The sequence below is a fragment of the Ictalurus furcatus genome, chromosome 8 (genome assembly GCF_023375685.1).
Source record: "Ictalurus furcatus strain D&B chromosome 8, Billie_1.0, whole genome shotgun sequence".
NCBI lineage: Eukaryota > Metazoa > Chordata > Actinopteri > Siluriformes > Ictaluridae > Ictalurus > Ictalurus furcatus.
In genome coordinates this window covers 29,585,999-29,612,741 of record NC_071262.1, presented here as the reverse complement: position 1 = coordinate 29,612,741, position 26,743 = coordinate 29,585,999, and the positions used below count along the sequence as shown (strand labels likewise).

Here is a 26,743-nt window from a genome sequence, read left to right as displayed (position 1 = left end):
ATAATTTAACTTTATTTTCCATCATTCATTCATTCATTGAATTTAAATGTAATTTTATAGAGTCGAGCTTAGTTTTATCCATCCCATTTCCCTTTGTTTCATTTAAATCCATATAATGTTTTTTTTGTTTTTTTTTAAATATTTATTTATATGCGTTTTGTTTGTAGTTTGTAATAATTACATGGCATTTTATTTTCCCTTACGCCTCATTTTTATTTTAATCGGCTCTTTTTTTTTTCCTTTTGTTATTTATTTACTTGAAATCCCGGTTTCCATGACTGCAGCGTTCCATTACACAGTCAACACCCTACAAAATGGCGGCTGCGGCCCTTTAGTGCCCTTCGCGTTGTTCCGGTGTTGATTTGAGACACAGCCCGGACTCGAGTTACTCCATCACAGTGTCAGAAGATGGCGACTGCTGAACCGGTGAGAGAGAGAAACGTGTGGATTTAAAACGGCTGTTTTTGGCATTAGAAGGAGTAACAGCTAATATAAACACCGTGTGATTTAACAGAAGGGTTAATCTTTCTGTGTTTGAGTGTTTTGGGTGAATTAATCAGCTTGGTGTTGATTAACACTGAGTTAAACCAGATAGCTGGATTACATTAAATGGCTAGCTTTAGCTTTAGCTTTAGCAAGTGGGCGGATAACTGACTTCAGCTGTGATGGGTAAATTTGGGATTTCTTTGTGTAAAAATAAATAAATAAATATATATGTAGTTAATTTAGTCTTTACTGAAATAAAAGCCGACGTTGAAGTGTTTGTTTACTGTAACTCACGCCCTGTTTGCAGCTATGTTTTTATTTTAATTTGCTACACTCTTAGCTAGCTTGTCAGGCTAATATAGATTATTAGATATACATTATGTTTAGAGAAAATTCTGAGCTGAAGTTGAATTTATTCTGGATTTTAACCCGTATGTTAGTTTATTATTATTATTATTATTATTTTGTTAAGTAAAGTCGGCTTGGTGTTAGCCGGGTAATAAGATCAAAACAAGGGTTTGAGACGGAGCTGAATTCTCGATTCTGATTGGTTGATGAAGTGACTGAACCCGGAAACATAGTTTTATTAATTAAACGTCACACTATGCTAATGATCAGTTTATACATGAACCCGGTGTTGATTATTTTTCTACACCAGCACGACACGGAGTGTTTTATTCTTTACAAATCATACACATGGTTTTCAGCACATACCTGTTTACATGGTTGTTGTTGGTGTGTGTGTGTGTGTGTGTGTGTGTGTGTGTGTGCGTGTGTGTGTGTGTGGTGGTTTTTAACTGTAGGAAGTGACCCCGAATACACCAAATTCAGAAGAAGAGCAGAGCGATGCTAGTGGCCGAGAAATTGTGAGTCCTGAAGATTACATCAAACATCCGCTACAGAACAGGTACGTAACCAGCACACACACACACACACACACACTGTTCACACTTGTTACAGAAGGACGGTTGTGATTGGGACATTTGTTTGTCTGTCTTCTCCATTTTCTCCCTCTCGTTGTTCTCCTCGTACTCTTCTCCTTCTTCTTCATTTTGTTCTTGTCCTACTTTCTCATTCTTTTCCCATCTTTCTTCCCCTTTTCTTCTCCCTCTCATTGTTGTTCTTCTCCTCCTCCTTTTCCTTCTACTCCTCCTCTTCCTCTCCTTTCCTTGTCTTCTCCTTCATCACATCTTCTCCTCCTCCTCTTCCTCTCCTTTCTTTGTTCTCCTTCATCACATCTTCTCCTCCTCCTCTTCCTCTCCTTTCTTTGTTCTCCTTCGTCATCTTCTCCTCCTTATTTGCTTCTCCTTCTGTTCCTCTCCTTTCTTTGTTCTCCTTCGTCGTCGTCATCTTCTCCTCCTTATTTTCTTCTCCTTCTCTTCCTCTCCTTTCTTTCTTCTCCTTCGTCGTCGTCGTCGTCTTCTCCTCCTTATTTTCTTCTCCTTCTCTTCCTCTCCTTTCTTTCTTCTCCTTCGTCGTCGTCGTCATCTTCTCCTCCTTATTTTCTTCCCCTCCTCTTTCTCTTGTACTTTTCCTTCTTCTCCTTGTCCTCCTGCTGCTCCACCTCCTCCCTCTTTTCCTCCTCCTTCTTCTTCTTCCATTTCCTATCCTCGTCCATCCTCTCCTCCTCTGTCTTGTACTTGTCCTAGTTCTTCTTTTCCTCCTTCGTATTCCTCTCCATTTACTTCTTCTTTTCCTTTGCCTCCTTCCTCTTCCTTATTCTTCTTGTTCTCGCATAAATAGACAGAACCACATTTATACGTTTCTTTTCCTGCACTTTTACTGGAAATGAACATTTCTCCTGTTGCTTTGTCACAGCGTAGTGTGAACGCAGGGTTAGTGTTTGACCTCCACGACCTCCACGGACTCGGCGTTAACTTTCCACATGGTCTCTGGTTCCTCTTTCAGGTTCTTCTGTTCCTCATGGTGTATTCCTTTATTTGCATACTAATGAGGTTTGAGACCCAGCGACATGGCTGGTTGATCTTTTACTACCTAATCGAGTTGGTTTGTAACACACACATACTAGTGTGTGTGTGAATTTATTTATATACAGAATGGCCAGATAATAATAATAATAATAATAATAATAATAATAATAATGGAGCAATGCAGCTGAAAGTGACAAAAAACCAAACTCATGTTGTACTTGTCTGACTTTTCTTCTTCTTCTCCCTCTCATTGTCCTCCTGTTCCTCGTCTTTCTTTCTTTTCCTTCGTCATCTGTCTTCTCCTCCTTCTTTTCTTCTCCTCCTACTCCTTCATCTTGTAATTGTCCTACTTCTTCTTTTCCTCCTTATCATTCCTCTCCATTTACTCCTTCTTTTTCTTCTTCTTCTTGTCCTCATCTGATTCCTGCTTATTCTTTTCTCCTCCTCCTCCTCCATTTTGTACACGTGCTTCTTCTCCTTCCGCTTCTTATCCTCGTCCTTCTTCTTTTCTTCTCCTTCTTCATCTCGTAATTGTCTTGCTTCTTCTTTCCCTCTTTCTCATTCCTCTCCATTTACTACTTCTTTTCCTTTTCCTCCTCCTTCTCCTTCCCGTATGACGGGATTAGACGGAACCTCGTGGAAACTGAAAGCGTTGTGATTAATCACGCTGTGTGTTGTTCCCCCCCCTCCCCCCTTCCCCCCAGATGGGCTCTGTGGTTCTTTAAGAACGACAAAAGTAAAACCTGGCAAGCCAACCTGCGACTCATCTCGAAGTTTGACACAGTCGAAGACTTTTGGGCGTAAGTTACTACACCTCCTCTGAGATTGAGGCCTTACATCATCACACGATGAATCCTCCATTCTTGTGGTTTAATTTCAAAAATAACCTTCATTGCTGAATTCCATTTCCTAAAGAAACAATTTTTTTAAAAAAAGAGCCAAAGATAACTGTGAATTTTCCAAAAGGAAACTCAGCTCGGAATTCCTACTCAGGAACCCGGGATGATGATCTCAACCCGGAGTTCGCCACGTGACGTCATCAGCGCCGACAGTAACCAGACTAGCACCTTACCTTTACTGTATATACACTAGTGTTTACTTTAGATCAGTCTCAACATACACACGCAGCGTTTACTGTTAGAGCATCACTAACAAAAGACAAACAAGGAGGCGGCCATGTTTCTTTCTCTCTCTCTCTCTTTTTCTCATGCGTGGTGGAGGAGTGAGCGTGGTGTGTGGAGCGCATGAGAGCAGTTTGGCATCTTGCCAAAGTTTTCCGCGAGTTTGTCCTTTTGCGTTTCTTTCATTTAATTTATTGAATGTTAAGTTATTGAGTTATCGGTGGTTGGTGAAAGTGGAGAGCGGGAGAGAGCGAGCGGGACGCCATGGCCTCCGAGGCCGGAGGGGAGACGCTGTCTCTCCGCCATGGCGTCAGGTGTGTACCGGAGAATGGAGAACAGGTGGAGCGGGTTCTGCTGGCGGTGGGAGAGCAGGTCGGGTGTGAGAACATCTACTCCGTCTCTCGAATGAACAAAGCTGTGGTTGTTTTCCTAAAGAAAGAAAGACTCGCCAATACGCTGTCTGAAAGTGGAATATGGCTGAAAGGTGTCATGCTACACGTCACCCCTCTTTCTGCCCCTGCGACGTGGGTCGTTTTCTCTAACGTGCCCGCCTTCGTTACAAACGAACTGATGATGAAGGAGCTGGCCCGCTTCGGAAGGTTCTCCAGCCCCATGACTGATATCCCGCTCGGCTGTAAGAACTCTGCGGTGAAACACATCCGGTCTTTCCGGAGACAGGTTTATATGTTTATTAACAACCGCGAACAAACACTGGATGTTAACTTTAAGTGTAAAGTCGGCGTCAGCAGCTACACCGTTTTTGCCACCACCGAACGCCTGAGGTGTTCTGGGTGTCGGGAGATCGGGCATACACGGCTGAGCCGCCCACGCAGAGCGGTGCAGCCGGGGAGCTCCGGCGGAGACACGGCCGGGGTACAGCAGCAGCAGCGCGGAGACCGCCAGCGGGGGAACACCGGAGAACAGGAGCCTGGGGCAGACGGGGGTAACCACACACCAGAGCCACAGCTAGAAGAGGTCAGTGACGAACACAACACCACTGAAATAAACACAACACCCAGTGATAGCACCGACACCCGTGTCCATGATAGCAACAACAACAACACCGCAGACAGCACTCGTAGCAAACCCTACACCGCTATCACTGTCTGAGACAGTGACTCCACACGACAGCAACAGGAGAACCCACAGGACAAGAACATCGAGAACAATAAAACTGAACCGGAAACGACTAGGGAGGAGATAGACAAGGTGGAGGAATCGTCCAAACAACCACAGCACAGTGTTGAGATGTTGGAGGACTCGGGCCCAGAGTGCAGCGCAGCAGCTGCAGGAGAGGAACCCCTCACAGACATGGAGGAGGAAGACGTCACCCCAGATCAACCAGACACTTTTAACTGTCCAGAACAACATGAACAGTTCTACACCACAGAACAGATCAACCGGTTTCTAGGACTGACTAAAGGAAAACGAAATATCATACCGACTAATTTCTTCCCGGACAGGAGAAACTTCATCACATCTGTACAACACACCATGGGCGTAATGAGACGCTGCGGATTGAGGAAATGGACAGCAGCCGCAAGAGGGGAATGCACGGAACTGGGGGGGGGGGGGGGGGTTGGTTGGTTTTCCTGGGTGGAGGTGGGGGGGGGGTCTAAGGGATTTCTTTAAGAAAAAAAAATGTGAACAGGTGAATATACTCAAACTGATGCATTAAAGGCGTTAAAGGATAAAAAGTCAAAAGTCTCTTGCTCTTTCTCTCTCATGCTTTCCCTCTCTCTCTCGCTCTCTCTCTTTCTCTCTTTTTCTGTCTCTTTCTCTCGCTCTCTCTCTTTCTCTCTCTTGCTCTCTCTTTCTCTTGCTCTCACTCTTTCTCTCACTCTCTTTCTCTCTTTTTCTGTCTCTCTCTCGCTCTCTCTCTCTCTTCCTCTCTCTTTCTCTCTTGCTTTCTCTTTCTCTCTCGCCCTCTCTTTCCGTCTCTCTTGCGCGCTCTCTCTTTCTCTCTCTCGCTCTCTTTCTCTCTCGCTCTTGCTCTCTCTCGCTCTCTCTCATTCTCTCGCTCTCTCCTTCTTTCTCGCTCTCTCTTTCTCGCTCTCATTTTGTATTTCGTGTTAAAAATGACGTAAATCCAAGTCCGAGTTTTATTCGAACGCAGCGTTAGGGGAAACTCGATCCCGATTACAGAGTTAAACCACTAGAGGGCAGTATATTAAAACCATTCAGACACACTGAAAGAGCTCGAGCTTCGATTATATTCCTAAAATCCGCTGGTTTTTATACATTTAATAAATATCAATGGGAAAAAATGATATAAATTTGAAATTGTGTCCAACTTTTTTTTTTTTTTTCTCATCTCATGTCCTCAGACTTTACAATCACATCCAGCTCTCGAGTAACTTAATGTCCGGATGCGATTATTCACTTTTTAAGGTAAGCGCTATTGTGTTAATATGATCACTGTATGACTTTGGTTTCTTTTCCTCGTTATTACACGCTTAAGACGTGTCAAAAAGGCGGTTCTTTTCAAATAATAAGTGTATGAACGTCCACGTGAAGCGTCTGTCGCGTGTTAGCTCCGTTAACCTCATAGCTCCAGCGCACAAAGGACGGTTAAGCTGTGTGTTTGTGTGTGTGTGTGTGTGTGTGTGTGTGTGTGTGTGTGTGTGTGTGTGTGTGTATATGTATGTGTGTGTTTGTGTGTGTGTGAACTGAAGAGAGTGTGTTTTGCGAGCAGGACGGTATCGAGCCCATGTGGGAGGACGAGAGGAATAAACGCGGCGGACGCTGGCTCATCACTCTGTCCAAACAGCAGCGCAGAGCCGATTTAGATCGCTTCTGGCTCGAGACGGTCGGTGTCCTCGCCCTCACGCACTCACAGGAATTTTACTTTGGCGCAAAAGCCAAAAAAAATGGAGAGATGCTTATGCAAGCGGTGTACGTTTCAGCTGCTGTGTCTGGTGGGCGAAGCGTTTGACGATCACAGCGACGACGTGTGCGGCGCGGTCGTCAACGTCCGAACGAAAGGAGACAAAATCGCGATCTGGACGACGGACTTCGAGAACAAAGACGCGATCGTACACATAGGGTACGGACAAAATGGCGGCACACGAGCGGCAATCATCAATCGGAGAGTTCCAGTTATGGTTCAGGAACCATTTCATACATTTAAGCAAGATTTATATGGTTACTGTTGTGTGCTGTTTATGTTTATATATATATATACATATAATATAGTGTGCGTGTGTGTGTGTGTGTGTGTGTGTGTGTGTGTCCGTGTGTGTCCCAGGCGTGTGTATAAGGACAGGTTAGGCGTTCCGTCTAAAGTCATCATCGGTTACCAGTCCCACGCAGACACGGCCACGAAGAGCGGCTCCACCACCAAGAACAAGTTTGTTGTCTGAGTACGTCTCTCTCTGTCTCTCACTGTGTCTCTCTCTATGTCTCTCTCTCTGTCTGTGTCTCTCTCTATGTCTCTCTCTGTCTCTCTCTCTGTCTGTGTCTCTCTCTCTCTCTGTCTCTCTCTCTCTCTATGTCTCTCTGTCTGTGTCTCTGTCTGTCTCTCTCTCTGTCTGTCTCTCTCTCTATGTCTCTCTCTGTCTGTGTCTCTCTCTCTGTCTCTCTCACTGTGTCTCTCTCTGTCTGTCTCTCTCTCTGTCTGTCTCTGTCTGTCTGTCTCTCTCTCTGTCTGTCTCTCTCTCTGTCTGTCTCTCTCTGTCTGTCTGTCTCTCTCTGTCTGTGTCTCTGTCTCTCTCTCTCTCTCTCTCTCTCTCTCTCTCTCTCTCTCTGTCTCTCTCTCTCTCTCCCCCATCTCTCTCTCTCTGTCTCTGTTTCTGTGTCTCTCTCTGTCTCTGTTTCTGTGTCTCTCTCTGTCTCTCTCTCTGTCGATCAGCCAAAGCTTGCGTTGGATTCGCGTGAACCCGAGTACAGCTAAAATGCTCTCGTTTACCAGCAGACGTCACCGTGAAAGAGCGTGCAGGACAGTTCCGTGCGATGGCGAATTCGCTGAGATCCTGTTAACTCTCCGCGACGTTAAACGTAACTAGAAATGGATAATAACGACGAGGTTATCGGTGATGGTTTTGATGTCACGGGAAATGTTTCATAAAAGATTGAACAGATTAAAACCCGTGCAATCTGTTTATGGGCTTATGATCTGTTTATGGGCTTATGATGCACGGCCTCGTCACGTCACGCCCTGTGTAGGGAGCAGACGTAGTGAATAGAGCGCTAAAATTCCACTGACAAGAATTACACACCGATGGGAAAAGAAATACATTTGAAATCTGATGATTTAAAAAATATATATTATTAAAGATGATCATTTAAAGGAAGGATTTATTTTGCATTATGGTCACTCCTATAATGTGTTTAATTTATTCACATTTTTTAAAATGTGTTTTGTGGTGTCTTTTTTTTTTTTTTTTTTTTTTTTTTTTTTTTTTTCCCCAGAACCTGCGGAACAGCGGTCCTGTATAAATACGTGGAAAACCCCGACAAACTAACAACGACGAACCTGACGAATCGGAACGTTCTTTTCGTCACAGATCTTTTACAGGATGTTGTTGAGAAATTTCTGACATTTATTCATTTTATATATATATATATATATATAAAAACTGGTGTCTTATACAACTGTACAGTGTATAAATATGAGACCATGTGACTATTTTTGTTTTCTTGATATTTTCCCACCTTTTAAAAAAAAGAAGTCATTATTACGTAATTATTAATTGAGAATTGAGGCGTAATCTCATTGTTACGTTTTGTGTTCATTTAAAAAAAAAAAAAAAAAAAAAAAAAAACCTTTGTTATTTTTTTTTTTTAAAAACTTTACACTTACCAGTACTACACTTTTTTATTATTATTATTTTCAAGCTAATTTATTTCTGTTCATTTTTTTTTTTTCTTCTCATTTCCGTTTCAGTTCGTTTTAGCTGATTCATCCGGGCGTTATTATATCACATGTTGTTATACCGCATTGCGTTTTTGTTTTCTTTCTTTGCCGTGTTGTACATCTGTGTGATTTTTTAATTTTTTTCTGTTCTGCGTTTCACTGTTTAAATGATAACGCATTCTAAAAAGCGAGTTCGGACGACTCCTGACTCGAATTTAAAGATTTGAGTGATTTACAGAAACAAACAAACAAACAAACAAACAAAAAAAAAGATGATGATTGTATGAGCATTGTATAAGAGACGAGTGTAAATAAATTTGTACAGTGCATTGTCTTAACCCAGTCTTTATAGCTATCTTTATTTTCCTGAGTGTGTGCGAGTGTGTACTTTGTCTGAAATGCAGCGATTAGAGCATACAGTAGGTTCCAGTAAACATTTACATATTTGTACATTATATTTACTAGACCAGTATGAAAATATTACCGGAACCAGATTAAACCGGTGAACCCAATCATTCGCTAGCGCTTATTTATGGAAGACGGTGCATCGGATGAGAATAACGATTAAATTAGACGTAACAGACGAGACGAGACGTCTGCTGCTGCGAGACGCACGATCCCAGTCCTCTCTATACAGACACGGTGAGTGCCGAGTGCCTGCGGTTCTACACTCTGCACTCACCGTATCTGTACAGAGAGGACTGGGACGATCATTTCGATTCGTTCCCACTAGGAGTTCTTATTAGGGCTGGGAGAATTTTTTATCCAGTAATAAAGAGTGATAGAAATGTGAAATTATAAAAATCACAATTTTAAATGCTGAAATGAAATATTTACATTTAGGGCGTTTTTGGCAGACGCCCTTATCCAGAGCGACTTACGTTTATCTCATTTATTTCTACATCTGAGCAGGTGAGAGTTAAGTAGCGTAGTAGTGCTGGGATGTGAACTCCGGACCTTCCGATCAGTAATCCAACCCACAAAAGCTTTTACGATCTCGTTTTTCCCCGATCAGTCCGTTTCACGATCGCAGAAATGAACGCGAACTCCGCGACATTCGGAGGAGCGTGCGTTTTATTTTTTAAAATTGCTGCAGAGTTTCTTCAGATTCTTTTTTTTTTTCTGCAGATTTGTATCACAATTTTTGTAAAAAAAAAAAAAAAAGACGCAGCAAATCAAACATTTTTGGCTGCGACGATCGCGAACGCACTCTGTGAACTCCTGTACGGACCGGCCGAGGGTTTGTTGAATCGTTTAGCTGTAATACGTCACCCGTTACATCATTTCCCCCGAGTGATCTCGTCATTTTCATTTCATTTCGGGCCAAACGTCAGCATCCGAGCTGTACCAAAATGTCTGAATGTCAGGTTTTAGTGAACGTGCGTGGGTTTTGGCTGAGAAGCGAGTGTATGAGAAAAGCTCTCGGCTAAAATCGATCTTGTTTTGGAGTACTAAATTATTATATTTTTTAAATCCCCTTTTAAAACTGTAGCCAAGACACACGTTCATTAAAATTCATCAAATTCAGGACGATGATATGTGATTCAAAAATTACGTCAATCAATGAATATTCTAAAAAAAAAATAAAAAAAAAAAAATCAATAAGATGCTTGCATTTTTTTTCCCGTAATTGTCCATCTAAAACGTTTATCTTTTACTTACCTGCTTTTATTCATTCTATGCTTATACAGATTGTTTGTTTTATTTCTTGTTTAATTTTTTCATCTTTCATGTAAACCACGTTGAGATTTTGACTCGAAATGAAAAGTGGTATATAAATATAAGTTATTATTCTTCTAATTATTTATTATCGTTATTTTTATGAATTAAATGAGTGCCAGACAAACACACGAGCATCACTACATCATTTATTCCAAGCAATCTGCCAGATTTCCCCACCTTTCTTCACAATTGTAGAACTGTGTGTGTGTGTGTGTGTGTGTGTGTGTGTGATTTTAGACCTTCAGGGTTTCTCATACAGCTGTGTCAGGATAAAGATCCTCAGCTTCACACGTGTTTTCTCCTTCTGTCGGAATAAATGCGACGATCATGGCTCAGTCGGGTGTTTTACAGTGTTCTTCCTCGTTGATTGTGGGAACTGAGGCTTGGGGTTTGAAAGCGGTTCTGAGAATCGGCGCAGGATCAAAGCAAGCAAGCAAACGACGTCGAGACGTCGAAACGTCACGGGTCTCGTTCGATCAAAAAACGAATACGGACAAATTTATTCGCGGATGGTTCTCGGGAGCGTTTAAAGAAGAAATACGACGTTAATGAAAATGTGCGTTGGTGTAAATTTCCCTAAAGAGGCTCACAAACACGAACCGCGATCGAATCGTATCGCTGGAAACGAGTCGGGGACGATCACGTTTAAAATCGCGTCGTTATTTCAACGACACACCGATTTAATGAACGTTTTGTAAAAACACGAATTTTCCTTTCATATTAATGCCACGAAAGACCAAAAACATGTTGATTAAAAAAAAAAAAACAAACAAACATAAATTCAGAGCGCAATTCATCCAGGACGCGCTCTTTCACTGTTTAGTCACCATTTTTGTCGGTTTCTGCTCTCTTTGCCTTTTATGGTGTTTTGTGGGCGTGGCACAACAAAGTAAGCGCCAGGAACATGCTGATCGGCGCTGGTCAACGTATGTACGTGTGTATGAAGGGAATCGGATATTTTTGTAAATCTGGCAGGAAATTTTCCATCAGTTTGGCCACAAAAACATTTCTATGCAACATTCTAACAGGTTAATAATAAACGAGGCCCACTGAGTGTGTATAATCGGAGAGAATCAGCAAGGAAAAGATCACGTTAGTAGTGTTACTAATGAAGCAGAGAATGTATTAAAGGAACACAGTTAAACTGGTGGCTATAAAAGCCTCCGCTAGCTATATTAACCTCGTGTGTTAAAAGTAAAGAAGCAAACCTCAGACAGCAGACATATCTTGGATAATGACAACATTCGGGGGAAATGGGAAATTGTGTGCGTCTCATTTATTTATGTCCGATCTTCGTTTCTTTAGTAATACGTAAACACTGAGATGGCAGTTTATTAGTCGCTAGGTTTGAGAACAACGTCCTTCGCCACTTGACTCGTCTGACCGTCAGAGAACGTCTCGGCGTTTATCGGATTTATTTGTCCGTTGTCCTGCAGCGTATCCTCCCTGACAGGCTCCAGAGGCCGATCTGTAACACTCTCGACCAAAACCGAGTTGTTCCTGCTCCGAGGGTGAGGGTGAGCGTGTCCGTGCTCCGAGAACGGAAACTGACCCTTGCTGTGGAAACCAGGACTGGGACACGGGCTGGAGAAGGACAGTGTCCTCTGGCTGCCGTACACGTAGCTGCCGAAGTTCTCCATGGAGTCCCGGGAGTCTTTCCTGGCCTGGCAGGACGAGGTGCCGTGAGGAGGAAACGTCCTCCACACCGACCGACGCGTCCGGCAGCGCAGGATCCGAGCGAACGCCCGGCGGAACTCGCGGCTGTAACACGGGTAGATGACGGGGTTCACGCAGCTGTTGAAGTAACCGAGCCAGAAGACGAATTTGAAGACGGTTTCTGGAGGACGCAGATCAGTGTTGAAGGAGACTGGAAGAGAAGAACACAATCGGATTTTAAAAAGAGGGTTTCTCAAAGGTTCCTCGGACGGTTAAGGATGGGTTCTACGTCGTATCCTTGAGACAAAGGATAGCACTGTAAGGCTGTATGAGGAAGAACCAGATCAAAGGAACACTAACCAATCAGGACTAACTATAGTCTTGGTAAAACACATGGTTCTTGTTTTCTATACTAACGCCTAGAATGGTGTACCTTCTCCATTCTACAAGCTCCTTTCTACAAGCTAGGTGCCGATGACTAATCTTCAACCGTTCCAGCAATTCCACTCCGGTGACAAAATGCTGGAAAACCAAATAACAACAACAAAAAAAACCCCAAAACAAATAATTGTCTAATCTGACGTGATTGATCTAATACCAATAGTTTATTTAGTGACGTCCCAGACTTCTTACGTAACGGTTTATTCAGAAGTCCTGGGAAATATTTTGGAATATAAATGGGACAAATTTGAGATTATTTACGGGACATATAAAGCTGGTGACTGTGTGTAGCTCCCGGGTTACTCTTTAAAATTTGTTTATGAGAGAAAATCCTTTACATTCCCACCATGATCAAGGTCGTGTTAATTACTTAAACATGTAATGCACACATTGGCACCTAATTAAACTGTGATCACTGACGACGTTTACACGGACAGCGGTGATCTAATTATGGACCTTATTCTGAATAAGACGTGTAATATTCTGATTAAGGTGTTTACATGAGTCGCTTTTAGAATACTCCTTTCATGTTCCTGTTTTGCGTGTTATAGAACATAGATGGATTAACGGCACACGTCATTACGTCCCCGCGCCACGCCGTCCGACGTCCCTCCAGAATTTCACGTATCGACATACAGTTGGTCTTCGTTATGGAACCGTATACAGTTTTGGGTGTTTTTATTTTTTATTTTACGAAAGCTTCGAGTGCGGTTAATTATTAGTCGTGTCATACGTGCAAATAGGCGACTGATTGAACCCGTGGGCTGCGTCCCAAACCGCATACTTACCGTCTATATAGTAGCCGAGATACATGTATTTCACCTACTAGATGCATGTATTATAGGCCTATAGCAGGTAAGTACGCGGTTTGGGACGCAGCCACGCTCTCTCGTTTGGCGGCAAACGGTCGAGCGCTGCCGTGTGTGTACGTGTCCTGTCTCACAATGCGGTGAAAACTCTCACACGACGTTAATAGTGTGATTAAGGTGTGTACATGTCTGTAACGTGACTAAAACAGGAATACTCCACACGTCTTAATTCCATCTGTGTTTACTCCGAGTGTGACTTTAATCGGATTAAGGTCATCAATAATCTCTGTTCACATGCTAGTTTCTTAATCAGAGTATCGTCTTAATCGGGTTCATATCGGATTATCGTTGTCCATGTGAAAGTACTGATTGAGAATTAACCCCTTCATGCACAGTGTCCACACTTATGGACAGTCAATTTAAGGATTTATTATTATTTTTTTTAAAGAAACTATAAGATGTAAATCACCTCCAAATCACTTGAGATGATTATTGTAAACGAGCCTAAACTTCAGAAGGTCCCTAGACTATTCGTCATTCTCAACTTCCTTTAGTTTCTATTTAGAGAGAAATAAAACTGAAAAATGAAAGGAAAACTGTTTTAGTGCCCGACTCGAACGATCGCCTTAGATTTTTAAAATCTAGTTTTCCCCCCCGTATTTGTTTTTGTTTGTTTATTTGTTTATAAATGAGTGTTTTGGGTCCTAAACTGTGTATTTAGATGCATTAAAAAAATAATACTACAAATGTCTTTAACAATAGATATAAAAAAATAATAATAATAATTTTTTTTTTTAAATTGGACAATGGATTTTTAAAATTATTATGATGATTTCAGGCATACTGTTTTATCCTTTCTTTTTTTTATTACTCAGACAATTTATTTACTTTTTAATATAAGTGATATTTAGACAGAACCAAAATTTCTACATCATATAATTTTAAATAAATCAAAGAGAATAATAATAATAATAATAATAATAATAATAATAATAATAATAAATGTACAGTATGCATGAAAGGGTTAAAACTTGATCTCTTTAGGTTAAAAACGATCCATGATTTTTCCTTTTTCCACAGGGGTTAATATACCTGCTGTATTATTTATACCTGCCCTGTATATACAGTACAATAGGTGTACAGTACACATTGTTTAAGTGCCATGTCTTTCTTGATGCATTTCACGTCGTATCCAGGAGATGGCGTCACTGCTCAAATGTAGAAATTGAGTATAAACTAGGACAGGCTGCAGTCACAATCATCAGATTTAGCTGAAATTGTGTTTTCGTTCCTCGTCGTTGATAAAATCGTAAATAATAACCGTAACTTTTAAATCCAAGTAGCTAGAAAATAAGCGAAGCAATCCGTGATAATGCTATTTCTGTTCAACACACACACACACACACACACACTATAAACTAACGTGTGTGTATCTGCAAAATATAAAACCACAACTGCATTTAAAGCCTCAAGAGAAGCGAGGTTCTCATAAAATTCTTTTTTAAAATTTTTTTTTATAAGAAGTTTGTGATAAAAATACTATGTTAAGTATATATTATTTGAGAATTATCGAGTGGTATTTTATATAAAATTAAATTATACTGTTAATTCGTTTAGAATTAAAGCACTGTGAGAGTGTGTGTGTGTGTGTGTGTGTGTGTGTGAGAGAGTGAGAGAGAGAGAGAGATTGAAATGTAAGGTCTGTGTGTCAGGAAACTCCTCCTTTCTGTGTTCTTTTTTTTAATTACCCAAATTTCCTCTGCATGCGAGTCCACGCTTCAGTCCTTCATTTCATAATAAACGATATAAAAAAAGATGAAAAAGGTTCATGTGTCTTTTCCAAATATACGATATAAAGCCTAAAGCACATGTCACATGCAAGGGCGTGTAAACTTTTGCGCTCGACTGCGTGTAAACACAATAACTCTAAGTTCCGCTAAGTGCATGTTTTGAGTCGGCTGTAACTCATTTACAACACAGCATCGACACACACACACACACACACACACACACACACACACACACACACACATAATCACCGTTCATAATCACACATTCAGTTTATAAAGTGGCTCTGTTGAAAAGTCTGAGCGATCTGTATACAGTGAGGGAAAGAAGTATTTGATCCCCTGCTGATTTTGTACGTTTGCCCACTGACAAAGAAATGATCAGTCTATAATTTTAATGGTAGATTTATTTGAACAGTGAGAGACAGAATAACAACAAGAAAATCCAGAAAAACGCATGTCAAAAATGTTATAAATTGATTTGCATTTTAATGAGGGAAATAAGTATTTGACCCCCTCTCAATCAGAAAGATTTCTGGCTCCCAGGTGTCTTGTATACAGGTAACGAGCTGAGATTAGGAGCACACTCTTAAAGGGAAGTGCTCCTAATCTCAGCTTGTTACCTGTATAAAAGACACCTGTCCACAGAAGCAATCAATCAATCAGATTCCAAACTCTCCACCATGGCCAAGACCAAAGAGCTCTCCAAGGATGTCAGGGACAAGATTGTAGACCTCCACAAGTCTGGAATGGGCTACAAGACCATTGCCAAGCAGCTTGGTGAGAAGGTGACAACAGTTGGTGCGATTATTCGCAAATGGAAGAAACACAAAAGAACTGTCAATCTCCCTCGGCCTGGGGCTCCATGCAACATCTCACCTCGTGGAGTTGCAATGATCATGAGAACAGTGAGGAATCAGCCCAGAACTACACGGGAGGATCTTGTCGATGATCTCAAGGCAGCTGGGAACATAGTCACCAAGAAAACAATCGGTAACACACTACGCCGTGAAGGACTGAAATCCTGCAGCGCCCGCAAGGTCCCCCTGCTCAAGAAAGCACATATACATGCCCGTCTGAAGTTTGCCAGTGAACATCTGAATGATTCAGAGGACAACTGAGTGAAAGTGTTGTGGTCAGATGAGACCAAAATGGAGCTCTTTGGCATCAACTCAACTCGCCGTGTTTGGAGGAGGAGGAATGCTGCCTATGACCCCAAGAACACCATCCCCACCGTCAAACATGGAGGTGGAAACATTATGCTCTGGGGGTGTTTTTCTGCTAAGGGGACAGGACAACTTCACCGCATCAAAGGGACGATGGACGGGGCCATGTACCGTCAAATCTTGGGTGAGAACCTCCGTCCCTCAGCCAGGGCATTGAAAATGGGTCGTGGATGGGTATTCCAGCATGACAATGATCCAAAACACACGGCCAAGGCAACAAAGGAGTGGCTCAAGAAGAAGCACATTAAGGTCCTGGAGTGGCCTAGCCAGTCTCCAGACCTTAATCCCATAGAAAATCTGTGGAGGGAGCTGAAGGTTCGAGTTGCCAAACGTCAGCCTCCAAACCTTAATGACTTGGAGAAGATCTGCAAAGAGGAGTGGGACAAAATCCCTCCTGAGATGTGTGCAAACCTGGTGGCCAACTACAAGAAACGTCTGACCTCTGTGATTGCCAACAAGGGTTTTGCCACCAAGTACTAAGTCATGTTTTGCAGAGGGGTCAAATACTTATTTCCCTCATTAAAATGCAAATCAATTTATAACATTTCTGACATGTGTTTTTCTGGATTTTCTTGTTGTTATTCTGTCTCTCACTGTTCAAATAAATCTACCATTAAAATTATACACTGATCATTTCTTTGTCAGTGGGCAAACGTACAAAATCAGCAGGGGATCAAATACTTTTTTCCCTCACTGTATTTCCGTTTAATCATTACGGTCTGTTATCGCGAAACCCGTCAACTCCTCCGCCCCGAAGACGTCGGAAAACGAGCGACAGCTTTACCTCCGAACGTTCCACATGCGCCGACGCTGGAGCTTCCACGAAACGTTCCAGAAAACGTCACAATAAAATACGCCATTCCAGATACGCGCTGCTTTAAGGAAATAAATCAACAACTGGGTGGCGTGACGAGGCGGAGTTAGCGTCTGTTAGCGTCCTGAAGTTGATGATTTGACTATGACGGCGCGTCCTGGAGCGCGTTACTCCTCTCACACCGCATCGAAAATGGATTAACGTATGCGTCATGATTTTTATCCATTTCTAGTTACATTTAACGTTGTGGAACGTCTGCGGAAGTTACTTCCTGTTCTCGCTCGCGTCATAGCGGCTATAAACTCTCTTTTTCTTCTTCTCCGTCTCTCGAAGTCAATAAGACAAAAAAAAAAAAAACCCCACACACAGCTTGGTCCGCAAACAAGCGTAAACTCTGAAACTGGAGACTCCTTCAATCAACACTAGCGAAGCACCTCCTTAGAGAAAACTCGAGCGTATAAACGACATTTGTCGAGTCCCTGTTGCTATAGAAACGCTAACGTATTAGAACGAGCGCGGCGATAAACGCGGAACCTTTCGTTTGACACGGAGCTGTTGTGATAGGAATTTGATCGGAGAACCGAGAGCTCTGGAAAGAGAGTCATGCTGGGGTTTGTTTTTTCTTTTTTCTTTTCATTCTCTCTCTGTCTTTTATTCCTTCATTGGATCTCCTTGGTAAATATTTGGATGGATGTAAGACGTGAAGCCCGGTTTCTAAGAAAAGGGGCTTTTAAAATGCGCGAGGCCCCACGACATTCACAGGCTGGAGAGAAAGCGTGGGATTTGGCTCAGAGGTCAAATAAACTTCAGTGTGACTCAGTGTGCTAAGTCGCTAGACTTTGTTGCATATTTATGTTGTTTTGGGTTATTTTTTTTTTTAAGCTCTGTTATCTCAGAAACACTGACACGGAGCATCGCTCTTCTCACACAGCTGTAATTTAGAAGAAGGAAACTGGCTTCGTGACATAACTAAACCCAGTTCCCACTAAACCAAAATACAAAGCCGTATTCAGACCTCAGATGGAACTATAAACGTAAGCGATATTCGGAATTTACACGCAAAGGGGCGGAGTTTCACCGAAAACAGAAGTGTGTTTTGTAGTAATCATGTGTAGCGCAGTTTCGTATGAGTCTGAGTCGAACTTAAGCGAACTTTCCTTGCTTGATACCGACTCGAGCGAGTAGCATTATTAAGTCCAGCGCCACCGTCTGACAGTTTGACGTAACCACCAGCTGAAACTGATGCTTTGTCTGTAAATATACTCCAAACAACTACGCCATTTCATTCGAGGCCAATATTAAATGCACAAAAATGACATCATTAAAGTGATCCTATTATGGTTTCTTTAAAAATATAACCTTTCATGTAGTGTGTTGTATATAGAGCTGTTTGTGAATGTAAAAAAGTCTGCAACGTTTCAGAAATCAAAGCGCAGGATAAACGGAGTCATCGATCCAAAAGAAGGAATCGATTCTGAACAGCTGAATCATTACGTCATTAGTGATTCCAGACTTTACTTCCTGTACTAACCTACATGGCCCCGCCTCTGGTCTTCATCGGCTGCTCGCTGACAACGGTAGACCAATCACAACAGACTGGGACATCTGACCAATCAGAGCAGAGTACACTCGCTGAAAGGAGGAGTTTAGAACAAATCCTTTCGAACGAATCATTTAACGAGTCGTTTGTGACACTGGGGGGAAAAGGTAATGCTGCAGTTTGAATTACGAGCACGTTAAAGTGTTTTTTTGACCTCGGATGCGTGTAAATCTATTATATGAGAGCTTTAAAACCATAATAGGTGCGCATTTATTAATAATTACAATTTTTGTAGCTTTAAAGTCCAGAAAAAGTTTTTTTTTTTCTCCACACAGGACGACACAACTTATTTGGACTCACTTGTATCTTGAAGACCGAAGTGCTTTTAGCAAAAAAAAAAAGAATTATATTATTAAAATGAAGAATTACCATAAAGTTGCGCTGTAAATGGAGGAAACGAACGCTATGTTATTAATTCGACAAATCGTTTCGAAGCGCAATAAAATCCTGCACACGTTACGATTTCATGACCTCGGTTTAGTGTCTCGTGGCTCCGTTAATTAGTTAAAGTAACTGTTGGAACGAGATATAAAAAAAATAAATCAATAAAATGTAACATAATACAGTGTGCTGGATCAAGTGCTATTCTAGGCGCTGCTGAATAATCAGTGTAAAAGCCGTACTGTTCCATTAAAGCAGCGTTTAATGTGATCATTATAACTAGGACTACACATGCAGCAATATTCTGGCAACATACTCGACTCCTATACTCACTTTTATGTTCAGTAATAATAATAATTAAAAAAAACAAAACACTTTGCTTTTTGAGTCAGCATTTTCCCATATTTTATTTATTTTACGTTGTTGTTGTCGTCAGGTTTAAAGTGTTTGTGTTTAAACGCAGTCGTCTAGACGCTATTAAAAAAGCCTGTCCTGGATAAAAATGTCCAGATTTTAATGAACTGAATCGGAATATGTGAATCGCATAAAGGAATTAAATGTACATTTTTGGCACAAAGATCGACCGGCGTTAACGTCCAATCAGGAACAATTATGCTAAAGTGTAGCATGATGCTACTTTACTACACTACTGAGATCATACAGTCTTACCTCCCAGGTTTATCGATCGTTTACGATATCGTGCGAATGCTCATGCGCGAGCTGTCTCGTTTACTCTTCCGGTGCTACTTAAAAGGTTAAAAGGTTGAAAGTTGAGAGTTGCTCTTGCTGAGTAATGAATGACCCGTCACCCTGAACAGCTCCAGAGGTGTTATATAACGGCTGGCCCTGCACTCAACCCTCAACTTCCTTCCAGAATCGACTTCTGGGTCAAAGCAGAACCGGACATGCTAGTTCAGTGGTTAAAGAGCTGTTAGCTCGATGGATTTTTACAATACAGCAAAAAATTTTTTTCGCTAGCAGTATTTTTTTTAAGCAAACATACGTATGTCATGAGATATTGCGTATCGTAGTAATTATATTACTATTGAGTATCGTGATTTGATATTTTTGCAATATTGCCCCACCCCTAGTGCCAAATTAAGATTCATTCCTTAAGGGTCCTTTGTTTAAGGATGATATCACAAGTGTCTACTTTTTTTCCAGCTAGTAATTCAGAAGTTAATCATGCTTAGCGCTGTGTTGTGTAAGAATAATGAACTTCAGATGCTTCTGAGCCCTGATGTTGTGCAACACAAGCAGCATTGCGTGTTGCGATTATTATTATTATATATTTTTTTTTGTGTGTGTGTGAATGTAGTTGTGTGTGCATGAAACCATTTTGAGAAAAGCACGACCGTAAGATGGAGCAGAAGGAAGATTAGCATGCTGTACTGTAAGGGAACGTACACACAGGGCTGATTTCTGCAAGTTTTTACGTTCTTACTATCTCAGGCGTATGAAATACGACCCACTAACTCTACACGCTGTCCAAAAAGACAATAGGTCCGAGCCACGTTGGCCGCGACCCAATATGGAAAACAGGATGTTATGGTACAGACTGTATATCTTTCTCTTGTTTGCTTCCTTTAAGGGTCACTCTGAAAAATTCAGCCATAAAACCTTTGTGTTTTTTTTTTTGTTTGTTTTGTTGTTTTTTTCCTTTCAAAATCTAGGAGTTAAAGAAAGCAGACAGAGCTTTAAGGGGGGGCGTTTATTTATGCAGGATTCAGTCTGGTTGAATCAAAACCTGGATTGTTTGGACAGGTGTGAACCCGGAGATCGGGCTTGACCGTTTAACGATAATAAACGCTCAGGACTATAACACATCCGTGTTATACCGCAGCTCGAATCTGATTGGCCAGTAGCTGTTTATTGAATTTCTACAACGACGGTTAAAACAGGTTATCGTTTCTATAGCGACGACGCACACGTACACATGGACTTGTACGGTGCACGCTCCACGTAATCTCTGACATTAAGGAGTTTGATCGTGTTTGTTTAACGTTTAAGGAAGGAGTCTCCAGCGTCAGCGCTTTGTAACAGTCAGAGGGAAAGCTGTAACTTTAGCAGTTGCGGTTTCTCGGGAACTTGACAAGCAGCTAAGACAAAAAAACAGCTATAATGTAAGCAAAACTTAATTAGTAAGATGCTCCACAACATCAAAAGTATCTATAAATGGAGAAAAAGTATCGTGTCGTACTTTCAGACGTGCTATTATGGGAAAATATTCAATAACAGTGACGCCGATTCATTACACCACTGCTTCGCTGATTAGTTTCCTAGAAGAGCGTGACACAGAGGGTTTTATTCCTTATGTAATCGATCTTATTAAGATATTCTGTTGCTACTAACAACCACGATAATAATAGATTTAAAATACATGGAGCTCATACATGTATGTACGTAGCCATGAACCTGACTTTAGCATTAGCCGTCCAAGAGGAGTTATCAGCTTAGGCGTTTCACATTTGAGGAAATCTTTTTTTTTTAACGACGTTCTCATTTCCATAACTGGAAAACCGAAGCGCTGCCGTGCTTCTGCTGCTGCTGAGCTGTCCGTGTGCTGGAAAACAGGAACTTTTGAGCGAGCGGATTTGTTGCACGACTATCGCGCCACGAATTTATCTTATCGTCCCGCCCCTAATCTACAGAAAGATAAAGCAGCATGCTACGACTCAGGAAATCCCAGGACCCGGTGCAGAGGTCTGCTCGTTACTCTGAGAAAGCTTGTCTAATTAAGAGCCAATCCAGCTGCACCGTGCCCTCGGGGCCGTGACCTCGGCCTGCAGAGGAATGACTGTGATGTTAATGCGTTTATAATAACCACGCGATCCTAAACATCTCCATTCTCACACACTGGCTCTCCTCGGAGCACAGCTGGATCAGCAGAGCACGCAGAGAAGTGACCCTGCAGGGAGAAAAGGAAGCAGAGGGGAAAATAAAAGCCTTAAGTCTTCCTCCATGGCCTTCCTCACGACCACAACAGAAGGTCGATGCCATGAATTGTCTATTACGCTCTGCGTGACCTGGAACCGGATTTCCAGCGTAGATCGAGCACAGACCAGGACCAAAAAAAAAAGAAAGAAAGAAAGAAAAAAAACAATTTTCAAAAGAGAAACCCCACGAACGGAGTAATGCAGTCTGTGATTGTGCTCAGTGTGTGTCCAGACACTTAAAAGAGTCAAAACACATGCTGGTTATCCACAAAATTTAGAAAGGATCGTTTTAACATGAAGCTTCTACACTGGAACCAGCTGCAGATGATTGAACAGACACGGAATCGCAGTTTAATAGCGACCTAAACCTCGAGTTCCAGAAAAAGCATCGTAAAAGTTAAGAGACACACAGAGAGAGAGAGAGAGAGAGAGAGAGAGAGAGAGAGAGAGAGTGTTCGGTGTGATGCCCGCTCCACCATTTAACTCCAATCTACCCACTTTTGGAAAAACCCACGCTTCAAAGTGTTCTTCAAAAGTTCTTTGGACAGTTAAAGAAAAAAAGTCCGTCCTGAAACACATTAGACACGTTTATATTGGGATATTTACAGTGTGTTTAGAGATTCTGGAGTCTGTTACAGAAGTTAGAAACTGTCCGTCACGCTAACATCACAGGAGGGCATTGTTATTGCTAGCGTAGTAAAAATTGAAACAAAAAAAAAAAAGAGAAAGAGCTTGTTTTCTGACTCGAATTTCATTTTCCGTCAACGTATCGAAAAATGAAAGAACTGTTTTGTTTGTTTGAGACCGTGTCGGTGCGAATGCTGGACTCAGTGTCCCAGAATGCAATGCAGCTATACGATAGCGAGTTAACGGCAGAGACTCGGCTCTGAGGCCAGTCAGTGATCTACGAGACGGCGATCTCCGAGCGTGTCGGTGTTGATGGTGGCGTTACTGTGAAAGTTCTGGAAGCTTTGGAAGCTGTTCTGTTTGAGCAGAGGGTAGAGACTAAAGCACTAAACAGTCCCTCCAGGATTTCCCAATGGTTTCGATCGCAGAAACGAACGCAAAATCAAACGAAAGCCGCAATATTCGGATTTTCCGCAGATTTGCGCCGTGAGACGCCGTCACAACACGCATTTCAACATGAGTACAGTTAAAGGGTCTCATTTACCAGCAAACATCAGTGCGAAAGAGCGTGCGAACAATTTCGTGCGATTGCGGCAATTCAAGGAGTTTTCCGCGGGGAAAAAAAAAGCACAAAAATCGCCCCAAATTTTATCGCAAAATTTTGTAAAATCAAGCGTTTTTAGCCGCAACGATCACAAAAAAAACTCCACAAAATCCTTACGGACTGCCGTAAAGTGCCGCTGCATTGCTCTCTTTAGATAGAGATGAAAAGAGGGATAAATTCCACTGCATCAACAAGAACTCGAAGGGCATTGTGGGTAATGTAGGAAAGTGTTAACCACCACTACCAAGTGGTAGTGAAAATATCAGTAATCTGAAAAAGTCAACTCCACTGGAAGCTGTTGAAGATCACATGCTAATCATTAATCATGCGAGTTTTTTCAGGGTCCTAACGTCCTACGCTGTCCCCACATGGGCAAACGGAAGAACCGGAAGAGATTTAATCTCTTTTTTCCCCCAAGAGTGTAATTAAACTCTTTATTTTTAATTGTCCCTTTGGGAAACTATTAAAAGTAGAACTCCACAACTGGGTGCTGCTTTTTCATACAGGTCCCCAACCCTGATCCTGAAGAACCCGTATCTTACACATTTTCCTGCTATAACACCGCTGATTCCATGAATCACCTCACTTCCTGGGTTGAACTGGGTGTGTTACTGCAGGAAAAGCACTCAAATGCGCAAAACAAGGTGTTTTCTCCAGGACCACGACCTGGGAACCTGTTCCTTATCAGAAAGTGTTTAACTTCTAAGGAAGATAAGAACCCTTAACAATACCTAGAACCCTTGATGAAGATTTTTGCGCACACACACACACACACACACACACACACACACACACACACTCCAGATATAGAAATATTTTACTAAAATACACTGAAGCTCTGCTCTAGGGATTTGTGTTTTATATATATATATATATATATATATATATATATATATATATATACACACACACTGTACACACACAACTGTATACACATTGTACACACTAAAAAGAGTTGATTTGTGGAGGATTTGTGGGTTTAACTCTGAGAGAACCCTTAAAGGCTCTTAAAGAACCCTTAGCAGTGTTTCCTTATCAAACGGAGTTCCACGTAAAATCATATTTGGAAGCTAAGAACCTGTATAAGAACCTGTGAAGAACTGGAAAATTGTATAATAATAATAATAATAATAATAATAATAATAATAATAATAATCAGTTAGAACCAAAATGCGTCTGGGTTCCGATAGCATGAGAACCAGGCATGGTGAGGCAACATTTAGATTTGATCTCAGATATATCCCCAAGTGTTTTTAGTTACAGTATGTAAAGCACTTTGTGTATTAATTATGCAATGTAAATAAACTTACCATGCCTATTATTATTATTATTATTATTATTATTATTATTATTATTATTATTATTGGCAATCACATACCGATGGGTAAGGTGATGAAGAAGGGCAGCCAGCACGCGGTGAACGCTCCGACCAGCACTCCAACCGTTTTGGCTGCTTTTTTTTCCCGAGAGAATTTCAACACCGTGACCGTGAGCGAGCTCCGCTGATGCTGCTGCTGATGGTGGTGGTGGTGGTGGTGGTTGTGGTGATGCTGCTCCTGCGCCGGTTCCTCGCGCGTCCTGGAGCCCTGATGGATCCTCAGCGTGACTTCCGTGGAGTTTATTCTCTCCTTCCGGACGCCCAGCTCCAAACTGCGACTCGTGCGTTTAGCCACAATGTAGACGCGGCAGTACATGGCGAGGATGACGGCCAGCGGGATGTAGAAGGACACGAGCGAGGAGAAGAGCGCGTAGTAGGGCTCCTCGGTGATGTCGCACGCGGTGTCGTCCGGCGAGCGCGCCTGCTTCCATCCCAGCAGCGGTCCGACGGAGATGAGCACGGAGACGAGCCACACCGAGAGCGCGGCGAGCACCGCGCGGCGGTGCGTCACGATGCTCGTGTAGGCCAGCGGGCGGCTCACGCCGACGTAGCGGTCCACCGATATGACGCACAGGCTCAGGATGGACGCCGTGCAGCACAGCACGTCCAGCGCGGCCCACACGTCGCAGAAGACGCTCCCGAAAGCCCAGCGGTCGAGGATCTCGTGCGCCGCCGACACCGGCAGCACGGCGGCGCTCAGCAGCAGGTCCGCCGCCGCCAGGTTCGCGATCAGCCAGTGTGTCGGCGCGCGCAGGCGTCTGTCGCGCAGCACTGAGGCCACGACCAGCGCGTTGCCGACCGCTGCGAAGACGATAAACGCTCCCAGGACCAGTCCCAAAGGCAGCGCGCGAGAGAGGCGCACGGGCGGGTGGTTCGCTCCGGTCCCGTTACACCCGGTGCCGTTAAAGAGCGCGCACGAGTCATTTTCGGGAGTCATGCTTGCAAGACATGATCCTCCCTCCTTCACGCTGTAAAAGAGTAAAACTGCAGCAGTGAAAATAATCTGTGTGTCTGAGTTCACTGCTCGGGGCCCGTGATTCCAGATCCCTGATGCGCACCGCGTCACTCCCCCATTTCCTTTTCCCTCTACACTGATTTTTTTTATACTATGGGGGAAGTGAAGCGCTTTCCGGTTCCATGAGCATCTTAGCAGTGAGGTGTGTGCTGGAGAGCGAACCGTAGATGAAGGAAATCTGAACACTTGGCGTTTCCACCTTATCCCAACTTCTGTGCGCTTTTCAGATCCGCGCTTCCGATTTACTTTAACTCAGAGTTATACCCTTCTCTCCTTCCTTCCTTCCTTCATCTATCTATCTATCTATCTATCTATCTATCTATGAAGTTGGATTATTTCTGTATACAAGCTAACAATATCCCCCTCAAAAATACTACTACTACTACTACTACTACTACTACTACTAATAATAATAATAATAATGCACATATACAGTATACTTTAATATGTTTTGTGTTTTATATATGAAAAAGCTAAAATAAAAATATAAACATATTTATGCCACTGCTTATTTATTTTCATGAACATTTCTTTAATGTTAATTATTGGGAATATATTTTTTAAAACAAGTAAAAGCAGAAATAATTTAATAATAGTATTTATTTATTTATTTAAAAATGAAATACTGTCTGTTATCAAACATTACATTTATATGAAGTTGAAAATGTTGCGTTATTTCCATGTTCACCCATGTTTCCTAAAAATGATTTAAAAGTATATTATTTAATTAACATTTGATCATTTTCTCATGTTTCACAGATTTAATATTAATTACACGTGTATTATGGGTCTGCGAAGAATGATTGGTTCGGAAGGTGTTGATACATTTTCTGTAACTGCAGCAGAAAATCACAGGTTTATATTCATTTGCTTGTTTTAGTACGTTGGAGCCGTTGATATGGTGAAGTTTCCTTTAAGGAGCTGTTTGTTTAACGTTTATGGAAGGAGTCTCCAGTTTCGGTGCTCTGTAACAGTCAGAGGTAAAACTGTAACCCCACTCCAATACTGGAACGGCTTCAAGACCAAAGACTTGGTAACGCGCCAAGCTGTGTTTTTTCTGTGTGTGTGTGTGTGTGTGTGTGTGTGTGTGTGTGTGTGTGTGTGTTTTATTAGATTCAAGAGAAAGAAAAATCTCAGGAGAGGTTAGTGAGGAATCTACTGTTTATACCGTCTTTAACAAGAACTAACTTCTTTCACAGGAATTCCACAACGTCGATTTTTACACGTCATGATTTTCATCTGCGCTTTGTTTTGGTCCAAATCTTCTGGCGCTACGAGATTAACGTTATGACCTCCAGTTTAGCACCGAACGATCACGCACATACGTCGTTTCGCCCCAAAAATGCAATTCCGC

The 26,743-nt window shown here is 42.1% G+C and overlaps 2 protein-coding genes across 3 annotated transcripts; one reads left to right on the top strand and one right to left on the bottom strand.

The window, feature by feature from the left end:
- The first annotated feature begins 3 nt into the window (after positions 1-3).
- On the top strand, positions 4-8,731 carry eif4ea (eukaryotic translation initiation factor 4ea). Of its 2 annotated transcripts, XM_053631969.1 has the most exons (8): positions 4-426; positions 1,290-1,393; positions 3,122-3,217; positions 5,866-5,929; positions 6,234-6,347; positions 6,445-6,584; positions 6,786-6,900; positions 7,949-8,731. In XM_053631969.1, exons 1-7 carry the CDS (start codon positions 409-411, stop codon positions 6,898-6,900), a joined length of 651 nt encoding a protein of 216 aa, XP_053487944.1. In that variant the 5' UTR covers positions 4-408; the 3' UTR covers positions 7,949-8,731. The 2 variants fall into 2 exon arrangements, with proteins under 2 accessions (XP_053487944.1, XP_053487943.1); XM_053631968.1 differs by lacking the exons at positions 4-426; positions 5,866-5,929; positions 6,234-6,347; ... (1 more) ...; positions 6,786-6,900; positions 7,949-8,731 and adding exons at positions 3,384-3,496; positions 3,638-5,100 and having other exon boundaries at positions 1,370-1,393.
- On the bottom strand, positions 8,272-25,402 carry adra1bb (adrenoceptor alpha 1Bb). The gene is made up of 2 exons (XM_053631966.1): positions 24,375-25,402; positions 8,272-11,982 (listed from the first exon to the last, which is right to left on the bottom strand). Exons 1-2 carry the CDS (start codon positions 25,309-25,311, stop codon positions 11,450-11,452), a joined length of 1,470 nt encoding a protein of 489 aa, XP_053487941.1. The 5' UTR covers positions 25,312-25,402; the 3' UTR covers positions 8,272-11,449.
- Between the last annotated feature and the right edge of the window lie 1,341 nt (positions 25,403-26,743).

Excerpts from the sequence above, each read along its gene's own strand:
- eif4ea (XM_053631968.1), top strand. The coding sequence starts at position 3,803 with ATGGCCTCCGAGGCCGGAGGGGAGACGCTGTCTCTCCGCCATGGCGTC.
- adra1bb (XM_053631966.1), bottom strand. The coding sequence starts at position 25,311 with ATGACTCCCGAAAATGACTCGTGCGCGCTCTTTAACGGCACCGGGTGT. Across the intron at positions 11,983-24,374 it reads CTTCATCACCTTACCCATCG|TCTCCTTCAACACTGATCTG; the intron begins GTATGTGATTGC and ends CTTCTCTTCCAG.